General features: G+C 37.6%; 1 protein-coding gene across 8 annotated transcripts in view; it reads right to left on the bottom strand.

The window, feature by feature from the left end:
- Nucleotides 1–480: 480 nt before the first annotated feature.
- The window catches only part of PRKACB (protein kinase cAMP-activated catalytic subunit beta), a 126,931-nt gene continuing 115,400 nt past the window's right edge, over nucleotides 481–12,011 (bottom strand). For all 8 annotated transcript variants that reach the window (XM_045478043.1, XM_045478039.1, XM_045478040.1 and 5 more), the window contains 2 exons: nucleotides 7,301–7,465; nucleotides 481–3,817 (listed from right to left, as the gene is read on the bottom strand). In XM_045478043.1, the coding sequence (XP_045333999.1) occupies nucleotides 3,692–3,817; nucleotides 7,301–7,465 (291 nt within the window). In that variant the 3' untranslated portion in view covers nucleotides 481–3,691. The remainder of the gene's footprint in view (nucleotides 3,818–7,300; nucleotides 7,466–12,011) is intronic.

The raw sequence follows: 12,011 nt of genomic DNA, 5'->3' as shown, positions 1-12,011 counted from the left end.
GTTTGCAGTAACAATGATAACAATAAAAAATGGTAAGGTGTTAAATACCTAGAAAGTTATTTCTTGAGGTCAAGGACAACTGTAGAAACACATACCAATCAGCTGAAATCGGAAGAGGTAATATGAACCTCAACAACACTTCTGAAGAAAAAGGTAAAAATTCATAGTTCATTGTTCCAATATAAGGATGAGGGCTCCTTCAGTGTCAGTTATTTAAATATGTAAATTTTCAACATTAAGAGTAAGTTAGACTAGTAGCATGAGGAAGTAGAAACACTTTTTAGAAACTATGGAATGAATCTAGTAGTTTCTTAATATATACTCAGTTGGACTAGATTGGTGGGCATTCTTCCCCTATTACTCTGTTCTCATCACCAAAGACCAGCATGAATACATAGACACTAGAAACCTATAGGCATCTGTAGTATCCGTGGAAGAGAAATCAAGAGATAAGGGCACCAAATAGAACTCAAGACACCGTTTTATCCTTTGAAGATACTTTAATTTTGCTGTTATGATTAATTAAAAAACACAGTTGTTTTCAGCATTTCCTAGCTACAATAGTGCATAGGAAATTCCATTCTAAACAAAGAAGTAATTAATGAAATAACAACACACCTTAACATTTACATTGATAGGTTACAGTTTACAAGGTGCTTTCACATACATTATTTCATTTGATTCTTACAACAAGCAGATAAAACAGTCAGTGGGAAAGAAAAATGATTTTTTTTTTTTAGGCTTATGATGAGTATTTTCAGGCCAATGGGCAGTCAATACAAGAACATATCAAAAACAAGACAGCAATACCCACAAGCCACAATATCTGTTTTTGGTAGGTTGACAGTTTGATATCAGTTGGATATTTAGCATCAGTGAAGGAGGAAGGAATCAAAACAGACATAAGGTCCTTATGATATTCAAAAAATTGTAAGAACACTGTAAAAGATAAGGAGAAGAAAGATGCCCTAAAATATCACCTTACCAAGATTTACTTCAAAGCACATTATCCCTTCAAAATGTCAAATAAAAAGAATTTTGTCATGACATGTGAAAATTAGAAAAGACCTTAGAAACCGCCTAATGGAATTCTTCCATTTTGTAGAAGAGAGAGCTGAGGCCAAGGTCATGCCGACTGTGACAGACCAGACCTGAGACCCAGATGTCTTGACTTTGAGTCAAGGGGTCCCTCCTCTGCAGTGCCATCTCCTTATCATTTACTGAGGAAAAATGTAATTTCTTCTGCTTCAAATAATGTAATCTGAGGTTAAACACTGATTCATTCCACTGATTTCTTATTCAAATTTTCATCCTGTTCTTGGCTAAATTGTGGCTGAAACTGGGAGTTTTATATAACTTGAAGATATTCTAATTCCGCGTCCTTGATTGGTTGGAAATAGACTCCCTTGACATATCTGAAAGCTTGCTCATGTCCTTTAAGTGGAGAGAGAAATGGGAATGGCTAAATAGCCCTCAAAACCAACGCATGCCGAGAGGTCATCTACCTAGGCAGATTCTACAGCAAGTTGTGCAGGGCAAGTAGTAATTTTATTTAAAACGTCCTTTTAGAACTTAGAGAAATCTTCTTAATTGCTGAAAACTAAAATGTAATAATCAAATTGTCATCCCCATGATTTATTAAAATAATTCTACAATAATATACAATAAAGCTACCATGGAATTTGTTGCATACATATAGAATACAACGATCAGCATGTTCTTGGGCCAAAAAAAAACCGAATGAAAATATTTTATAGAAATGATGGTTTAAATTTATTAACATGAATGACATATTTTTTGTCACATAAAACTTGATACAGCAAAGTATATCATATTTTGCTTGCACATTTTAAATATAAGTGGACCAACTGAAATCAGTTATCAGCTCTTAAATGACATAACCATGCAGGAACACTTGACAACCAAAAGATGTACAGATGGATGCAGAGAACATCCCAGACAGGCTTTTTCAATGTCTTCAAAGGTTTTACAAGAGTGTGGTACAGAGATAAAGAAGTTGTCAGTGACCGGCACCAATAATGAAGCAAATAGAATGCTTATATACATTAAGATCAGTCTGATTAAAAACAACTCAACTTATATGCATGTAAATTGATCATAAAAAATGAACACAGTTTACTTTCAGCTCTTTTGGTGTGTTGTTTTAAGATAGGTCACTGACACACGGAGATAAAACCAGATGGGAAAATTTAAAAGCAAAGAAAAAAATACTTAAAAAACAGAGTTAAGCCATGGATTCTCAACAAACGTGGAACTAACTGTGCAAAAATGCTTGAAATTTCCACTGACAGCAATGCTGTTGGCAACAAAGAATTACAAAAAATTAAACTCAAATACTAACATTGCATCTGCATGATCATACATGCTGTGTACGGAAAGAGGCTGGAAATTCTAACGTGTCTAAAACTATCACACCTCAAAATTAAAATACAGTTGTGGCAGTTTTAAAAACTTTGTCCCTTTTCCTCGTGGATGAGGCATAGGATGAACGCTGAAGCTACAACAGTGCCTCTCCCTCGGGCTGACAGATACTGTGTGCTGGAATAACCTGGCAACAACTCCTTTTGTCCTTAACCGTGACAAAACAAAGCGAAGCAAAACAAACAGAAAAATCCCTATATAAATAAGAGTGTCTCTACACTGCTTACAAGCATCAAGCCATTTGTTGGACTCAGCAAAGTAATTGTCCACATTAATGATCTTTTTTAGTTTGTTTTTTTTTTTTTCCCGTAAAAAATTTACAAGGAGGACTTGTTTGAGAAACTAAAAAATTTGTCCCTTTCTTCATCAGTTGCGTTCTGTCAAAATACTGGCTAAATCCCTTACGGAGGAGCGAAGGTGTAGAAATCTTAAAGCCCTAATCCCTACAGCAATGACCAAGTGATGGTCCCCTACCAAGTGATGGGACCCACAGCTTTAGTTTCTCCTGTGAGTGAGCTGCATGCGTCACACTGCACAGGTGGTCACCCGATTACTCACTGGGAGGAAAATACAAAAGGTGGTGAAGGGAGACGGAACCTCTGATCTCTAGAAATCCAAATTGCCGGGTGTAGCTACTGTATCCAAATGTCTATCCAAATGTCTCACCAGAGCGGTGAGTTCTGCAAAAGGTATTGTTTTGTTTTGTTTTGTATAAATTGCCTTGTTGATACGACACTCTGTCTTCAAAAATTGTCAGAAGTTTTGGCAAAACTGAGTCTGAGCTACTCAAAGTAAAAATAATTACTGGCCGTACAGCCTCAAGCCATCGACCAACAACCATAACGGCAAGAACTACCAAAGGTAACACTTACCCTTCCTTTCAAATATCACAGAGCCATAACACTGCCCGTGTGAAATACCCACAAAATAAAATGGAGCACTGCTTGGAGAAAACCCGACGAACATGAAAAAGGAAGAAATGGGTGGAGGGGAGGAGAAAGCCCAACCAGAGGGAAGCGGGAAGGTGTCTAGTTGTGTGTTATGGCACAGACAATGCTTGCTTAGCGGTGCCTTGTTACATAGGTGGACGCAGAGCGCACACACGGACGATGGCAATAAAGACCTCACTCAGTCGCTGGAATGACGGAACTAGGTAACTGCTTCAACAAGGACGGTCTCGACTCCACCTGATCTCTCAACAGAGTGCAAAGACTGAGTGTGAGCTCTGATGTCATCTTGTTGCCCATCTTTAAAATTCACAAAATTCTTTTGCACATTTTTCTGTTATAGAGACACGGATATCTTCTTCTTCATAGTCATCAAAGTTGCTGGTATCTCCAGAGCCTCTGAACTTTGGTATGAATGGTGCTTCCACCTGGAAATGAGACAGAAAAATGAAGTGTGATATTTTGATTTATCATAGGAAAAACGTGTTTGGTCTTCACCCTAATCCCGGGCACAGAGCTCCTTAAACTCTTGGATGTCATAAGTGTTATGTTAATGAGGTGACTTTTGGAAAGCCCCTAGGTAACCTAAGGATGGGTGCTGGTTAGACACTCGGAACTTTCAGTCTCACCTCCTAACCTCCAGGAGCGGGGGTGGGGAGGGTGGGGGGCTGGAGACGGAGTTTAGTCACCAATGGCCAATGATTTAAATAATCATGCCTACCTAATGAAGCCACAGGACTTCAAGAGGATGGGGTACGGAGAGCTCCCAGGCCGGTGAACAAGTGGGGATTGGGGGAGAGTGGCGTGCTTGAAGAGAGCAGGAAGCGCTGAGCCCCGTCCCCATATCTTGCTTTATGCATCTCTTCCCTCTGGCTGTCTTTGAGTTACATTCTTTTATAATAAACTGGTAACAGTAAGTAGTTTCTGACTTCTCTGAGCTGCTCTAGCAAATTAATCGAACCCTAGGAGGGGTTTGTGGGAAACCTCTGATCTAAAGCTGCTTAGTCAGAAGCAGGTGCCTAACTTGCAATTAATGTCTGCAGTGGTGGTGGGTGGAGGGCACTCTTCTGGGACTGAGCCCTCAGCCTGTGGGGTCTGCGGCTATCTCCAGGTTCAGCGTTAAGAACTGAGTTAACTGCATGGTGGTATGGAGAAAAAAAACCAAACCCACAAATATTGGAATCAGAAAGAGGAATAATGAATGCCTGACAGTTTCTAAATACTAAGGAAAATAAATTCCCACCATTATTATATGGTAGCATCTTTAAATGCCTTCAAGTCCCTAAATGATAACAGCATTAGAAACAGCAGCAAACAGGGGTGTCCGGGTGGCTCAGTCACTTAAGGTGCCGACTTTGGCTCAGGTCATGATCTCACATCTCATGGGTTTGAGCCCTACATCGGGCTCTGTGCTGACAGCTCAGAGCCTGGAGCTTGCTTCGGATTCTGTGTCTCCCTCTCTCTGTCCCTCCCCCCACTCACACTGTCTCTCTCTCTCTCAAACATAAACATTAAAAAAAAATTAAAAAAAAAAAAGAGAAAGCAAACAGTAGGTTTGCTATTAATCTCAACATTTTCATTCAAGGAATGGTACAATACTTAAAAGAGTTCTAGGATAATTAACTGTTGGTATCAAAATACTGGCACTTTAGGTTACAGGACTCCAGATTTTCCTTTATCGGTTCCTTATTTCTCAAGCCTTTATATTTCTATCCTTTTCCTTAATTCCTTTCTCTTGAGGTTACAGGTAATTCTTAGATATACTTGTGTTTTTTTTTTTTTTTTGTTTTGTTTTGTTTTTTTAAGTTGGCTCTAGGCCCAACATAGGGCTTGAACTCATGACCTGGAGATCAAGAGTCACATGCTTCACTGACAGAACCAGCCAGGCACTCCTCTTAATCTTCCTTTTTTATTCCCAAGTTTATTTTGTTTAAAATATCTAGCTATCAAAACTTTCTGGGAAGTTGGAAAGAAACATGTCCCTTTTAGAAAAATAGCATTGCTGAATTCTGAACATTTTTTCTCCTTGGATCCTAAAATTAAAATGGCTTTCCTTTATTTAAAATAGGGACTTTATTAATATTAGGTGGTGCACTGAATATGTTTGAGAAGAAGATTTTAATTTTTACTTTTTTAAAAGTAATCTCTATGCCCAACACGGGGCAGAAACGTAAACATTTTAATTATGAGGAATTTTCAAGATTTTGATTTTCTTCTAATTAATATACTGTTATCCCAATTAAGAGTCCCGAAGACAATATAGATATTTGGAGAGACCAATAAAATAGGAGTCCTTGTTTAATGGGTACACAGTTTTCTTGCGAGATGAAAGGGCTCTGGAGAGGGACGGCAGTCGTGGCTGCACAATTGACTGACCTGCATGATAGCAAATTTTGTTTTGTGTATTTTCTTACAATACAACTAAAAAATATTGAACTATATATTCTTTTCCTTGAACATTGATAAGAATTCCACATATTAAATATACAAATATTTTGGAAATTGAATAAAAGCTACCATCAAGGTATGTAAAACAGTGTGGTGCGTAGTACAAGAATAGACAGAAAGAACCCCTAAAGCATAAAGTCGGAAACAGACCGAAGTATGTAATAATTCAGCATTAGCAAAGGTGGAATTTCAAACAAGGGGTCAAAGATGAGTTATTCAACAAATGGTGAGAGGGTAACTGGCTAATTACTAAACAACAACAAAAAGAAGTTAGATCAAAAAGCACTAAAAGAAAATACAGATTCAATAAATCACCCAAATAGAATTGCTCTTGACTACATAACATATCCAGTTGAGATAATAATGCTAAGGGCTGTTTCATGAATTTAACGCCTAGGAAGTTTCTGAACCCATCTTATGAGATGTGGAGACTACTGCCCTCATATTGTTTTGGTCTTTGCTGCATTATTAAATTCTTTTAATGCTTTGTTTTTATATTCTTTTCCAAAAGATATAAACTAGGAAAACCGTGCTATTAATATTAATTTATAGCATTTACATTTTTTTCCTAAGGAAATTCACTCACATGGCTGCATAGCATTATTAAATATGGCAAGTCTCTGAAACATTAGAAGTTTTGGTTTTATGGAAAAAAAAAATTAAATATATTCAAGATGACAACACTTTATAAATACGAATTATCTTTAGGCATTTGAGAAGCAATGTTGAGAGACAAGTAACTCAGCACAGCAAAATCTTTCTTCAATGTCTCAATTTGTTACAACAGTAAAGTGATAAAGACTGAAAAATATCTGATGAATCTAGCTATTAAATGTTATTAAATTCAGCTGTTTGCCAATTCCAGGAAGGAGAATATATTTGTTTATATTTGTCTTTCTAATGCGGCTTCACATCAGTTTTGAAATGCAAACCCTTAGGACATTGTTTACTTAGTAATTACCATAATATTGTGAAGAGTAAGAGGCAAGGGTAGGAAAAATTTGACACTGAACACATTTCAGATTGGGGTGCCTGGGTAGCTCAGTCAGTAAAGCATCCGACTCTTGATTTCGGCTCAGGTCATGATCTCACGCTCTGTGAGATCGAGACCCGCCTTGGGCTCTGTGCTGACAGCATGGAGCCTGCTTGGGATTCTCTCTCTCCTTCTCTCTCTGCCCCTCCTGCATGTATGCATGCGCTCTCTCTCAAAATAAATAAACGTTAAAAAAAATTTCAGATTGATGGTCAAAATAGAATATGCCTTCTCTTTAATCAAGTAGAAAACTCATTTTTTTTAAAACTCATTTTTAAATAGTGGGCTGGAAAGGTCCCTTAAGTCCTGCATAGGATTAATTCAAAGGTAAAAAAATTAAAACCACGTGTTAAGTTGAAAATATCTTTACCACATATAATTTAAATACTAACTTCCAAAAGCTTTTAAATTAAAGAAAGAAATGGCTCACCTTCCTCTGGTAAATAGCAATCCAATCTGTTGTAGCAAACCACTTGTGAGTTTTTATATCACTCACACCATTCTTCAGGTTTCCAAACCGTTTCGTCAAATCCACCTGCAGCAGGTTCCTTAGAAGGTCCTTGAGATCTGAACTGAAGTGCGATGGGAATCGGACCTGTATGAACACACCATGTGGTCAAATTCACATTCCAGTGGTTATCATGGCCTCACCTTCAACGGACCATAGACATCTGAAGAAAATGCTTTAAAGGGTTAATTGACCCCATTTATGAACTCCTTGCATTCTTACTGTGGTTCTCTACAAGTGCCACCATCACCTTATAACTTGTATCGCGTGTCATGACATTACCTCAGTCGATCTTTATTGAGGTATGTTGTAATATTTGTGTATGTCTGTTTCCCCCAGATCATGAGCTTCTGGGGGGAAGGTACTGTGCCATTTTGTGTTTTTTACTCCCAGAATTTATTGTGTCATTTCAAATAATGTAGTTCATCTAGTTAACAATTAGTTATTAAGACCTACTATGTACCACACTGCTCTAGGCACTAGATATATAGCAATGAACTATGACATATTTGGTGACTATGGTATTAACTCTATTCTAAAGATGGAGAAACTAGGATTCACAGACATTGTATAACTTACCCAATCACTAGACTATAAAGTGGCAGAGCTGGGACTAGAAATCTAGTCATGATTCCTAGCCTCATAAATTTTGTTCTTTATTACACTGTCTTCAAATAAATATAACTCCTTAACATATATATTCTGAGTTTCCAAAGCGCAACATGATGTGCATTCTCATAGTCTCAAAGTAGAAATTAAATCACAAGCATGCAAAGCTAGACCCTATGGCAAAGCCAGACTCATAACTATAGTCTCCCGACTGCTATTTATGCTATTCTGTAAATAAATGCTTCTCCAAGTGTGGTCCTAGGGCCCACTTTCATCAGAGTCAACTGGAGGGGTAGAGGGTAAAAATGCTGATCCTGGGGCTTCAAATGATAGGGGCACTGGGTCTGAAATTCTGAGCTTTTATCTCTACATGAAAGCCTGAGAAGCACTATCTTCTCTACTTTGTGCAGAAGTTTTATTTTCTCTCCTAGTGACAGATCAAAACAATTTTCATGTAAATAATAAAGTCATCATCATACCAGAGGAAAACTAAAATTTGTGTCCAACAACCAAGGACTATTTGAAGGTTGAATAGCTAATGACCCAACAGGATTTGGGATCAACTCAAATAAATCAGCAACTGAAAGCCTCATTTTTGCAAAGCCCGTTTTACCACAGAGTATAAGAGGGTTTATGTTCCAAAAAAGAAAAAAAAAAGGCACATGAATTGCTCCTTCTTTAGTTTTTACTTCCAAATTAACATTTTATTAATATAATAGCTTATTAGAAGTTAGGCACTGTGCTAAACTTTATGTGCACTGGTTCATAACCTAACATTACGGTAAACATGATTATTATCTCCATTTACAGGTGATACAATTGAAAGTGACACCAAGTAAGTAATCTGCCTAAGATTACAGAGCTAATAAGTGGTAGAGCTATCATCCCAAACCAGGTACTCTTGGCTCTGGAGTATATATCCTTAATTATTCTATACTGTTTTTCATGATTCAATAACCTGAAAAGAGTTATTGTCAGGACACTTCTAAAAGACTGAAATTTTCATCTTAAAAATATTTGCTGCACATTTCCTCATTTATCCCAGTTGGAGTAGAAACTAGAGAATATGGGGTATTCAAAAGGCATAGTGTCTAAAAATAACATGACTTATTTTTATAGTGGTTATATTCCAACTTTGCTTAGATTCCAAAGAAGTAGCTTATTTGAAGTAGAGCTGTCTTTGTTTAGAATAGAGTCCGCATGAACTGTTCAACGTAATGTGCCAGTTATTCTCCCTTTCGTGATGTTTGGAATGGTAGACAATAATGTACTACATATACATTATCTTCTGGGGGTGCCTGTGTGGCTCAGTTAGTTAAGCGTCCAACTCTTGGTTTTGGCTCAGGTCATGAACTCATGGTTTGTGAGTTCAAGCCCCCATCAGGCTCTGTGCTTGCAGCCTGGAACCTGTTTGGGGTCTCTCTCCCTCTCTCTGCTCCTCCCCTTGCTCAAGCTCCCTCTCCCTCTCTCTCTTTCTCTCTCTCAAAAAGAATTAAATAAACTTAAAAAATATTATCTTCTGAGGGGTGCTTGGGTGGCTCAGTTGGTTAAGCGTCGGACTTCAGCTCAGCTCATGACCTCATGATTCGTGGGTTCGAGCCCCACGTCGGACTCAGTGCTAATAGCTCAGAGCCTGGAGCCTGCTTTGGATTCTGTGTCTTCCTCTCTCTCTGCCCCTCCCCCACTCACACTCTGTCTCTCAAAAATAAACATCAAAAAATTTTTTTTAAATTATCTTCTGAATTCAGGTAACGTGCAATAGAGTGCCTAAAGAATATACACACCTAAATAGAGTAGATCTTTATTTTGGAATGCAGATAAAGCGTTGGTCTTGGCTTAATGTGCGTATGTATCTTTGTAATCTTTAGAACAGGGATTCTCAAATGGGGAGCTATAGAAGGGGCTTATGATGGTAGACATCGGCATTTGGAAAACTTATCATATGACAGACATATCCTCTTCACCTCCATATCACAAGTCTTCTTCCCCAGAGATTCTGACAGGTAGCCCACCTCACATAGTAGGCATGTTAATGATGTTAATGATGAGAATCTGTCATATCCTTTAAGTATACTGAAGGAGAAATAATGAGAATCATTGTGAAAGTATTTTTTCCATGACTGTTCTGAAATGTAATCAGAAATGTAGTTTCTTTGTTGATTTGACCTTCCAAAGAGCCATGTTGATTCATCAAATTGAAATTAGCAAAAACCAGAAAATGACTTAAACACAATTACGTTTCAGATGCAAGACTTTACTTATGGCATGTTAACTTGGAAACACCAAAGGTTTCTATCATGGGAAGCATGATAATTTTTCCTTCAAAACTGTATTAAGAAGAGTATTATTTTTATTATTATTATTATTATTGATTATAACTGCTGTAAAAATTGAAATCAGAATCCTAGAATATTGGAGCAAAGTAAGTCTTAGTTTAATTTAATCCAAATCTTCATTTTAAGATAAGGAAATCAAGCTCCAGTGAGACTACCAACTCAGTCAGTTTCATTGTTGGGAAAATAACTGAATCCTCCTGACTCCCACGTCTCTCTGATAGTCCATTATGGGGCAAACAATGTGAAAGTAGCTGTAAAGAGCCAGATGTGGAAAAGAAAAAGTCTGGACCCATTAAACCATTAGATCTGAGAGATAAGATTATTGGAAACTGGCATTATTTAACATGAAAGAGGTGTTTGTGCAATATGCACTTCCTAGAGTGTTTATTTGATCCTTTTTGCCCGATATTTCCTGTTTAGAATGCTTTAACAACGGTTAGGGACTAAGTTACTTCTGAGTTTCCTAATCGATTCATGAGAATAAATCTATTTCTACAACAAGGTATAGACATCAGAACAAGCTTTTGACATATAGTGTGTATCAAAAAGTTTGTGACAACTAAAAAAATACATGTTTAGAACACACAGGTGACCACCTAAGTCAGTATCTCTGAGAGTGAGTGTCCACTTCATGAGAGCTTCATGAAAGCAGAGACCGTAACTAATTTACTGTATCCAGCACTGTCTGGCATATAATATGAGCCCCATGAATATTACATGAATGCATGAATTCACATCTGACAAATAATGATCAAACACCTTCCATGTGTTAGGCACCAATGTGCTTGGCATATAGTAGTAAACAAAATAAGCAAACAGTTCTACCTACAGAGTTTACATCCTAGTGAGGAAGAGAGATGATAGATGATAATTTAGCAACAAGAGCAATCCTTTACAAATGTTGTCATCCTATCACACCTCACAAAGTCTTGCATTGTAAGGTCTTTGATGTTTACTCTGAAGAAAATGGGGAACCAGTGCAAGCTTCTGGAAGGAGCAACAGGATCTAATTTAACATTTTTAAAGAACCACTCTAGTGACTCAGAAGAGAGCAATATCAGTGGAAGTGGCACGAAGTGGTTGAATTCTGTGTGTATGCTAAAGATAGGTAAAGAGTCAAAATGGTTTTCCTGTGCTTTAGATATGGAGTGAGGACTCCAGAGTATGTTCGCCTGAGTAACTGAAAGGATGGTGTTGCCATCAACTGAGATGGGAAGAGCAGTGGGAGGAACAGATTTCCCAGGGAAAACAAAAATCTGTTAGTTTTAGGCAGATTGAATTTAAGATATGTATTGAATACCTGAATGGAGATCTCAGGTAAGAAGTTGGCTACAAGGGTCTGCAACCCAAGAGTCAGGTATGGACTGAAAAAGTGAATTTGGAAATCGTCAGTTGGCATTTAAAGTCATGAAACTGGATGAATCCACCAATGGAGGAAGTGCAGAGGCAGAAGAGGACCAAGGCAAGGAGGATCAACAAGGAGAGACCAGTAATGCAGAATAAAACTAAGATTGTGAAGAGTTACTGAAGCCAAGTGAACAAATAATAAATGAACCACTGAACTAAATTCAATTTCTGGCTTTGCCACAAACTACCTTTTATCTTTGGGCAATTCTGAGTCTTGATTTGCCTACATATAGCAAAAGGGAGTTAAACTGAATAAAATTGAACATTCTTACCATCTCAAA

The sequence above is a fragment of the Leopardus geoffroyi genome, chromosome C1 (assembly GCF_018350155.1).
Source record: "Leopardus geoffroyi isolate Oge1 chromosome C1, O.geoffroyi_Oge1_pat1.0, whole genome shotgun sequence".
Lineage (NCBI taxonomy): Eukaryota > Metazoa > Chordata > Mammalia > Carnivora > Felidae > Leopardus > Leopardus geoffroyi.
Note: the sequence above shows the minus strand (reverse complement) of the source record. Positions and strands in the feature narration are given on the sequence as shown.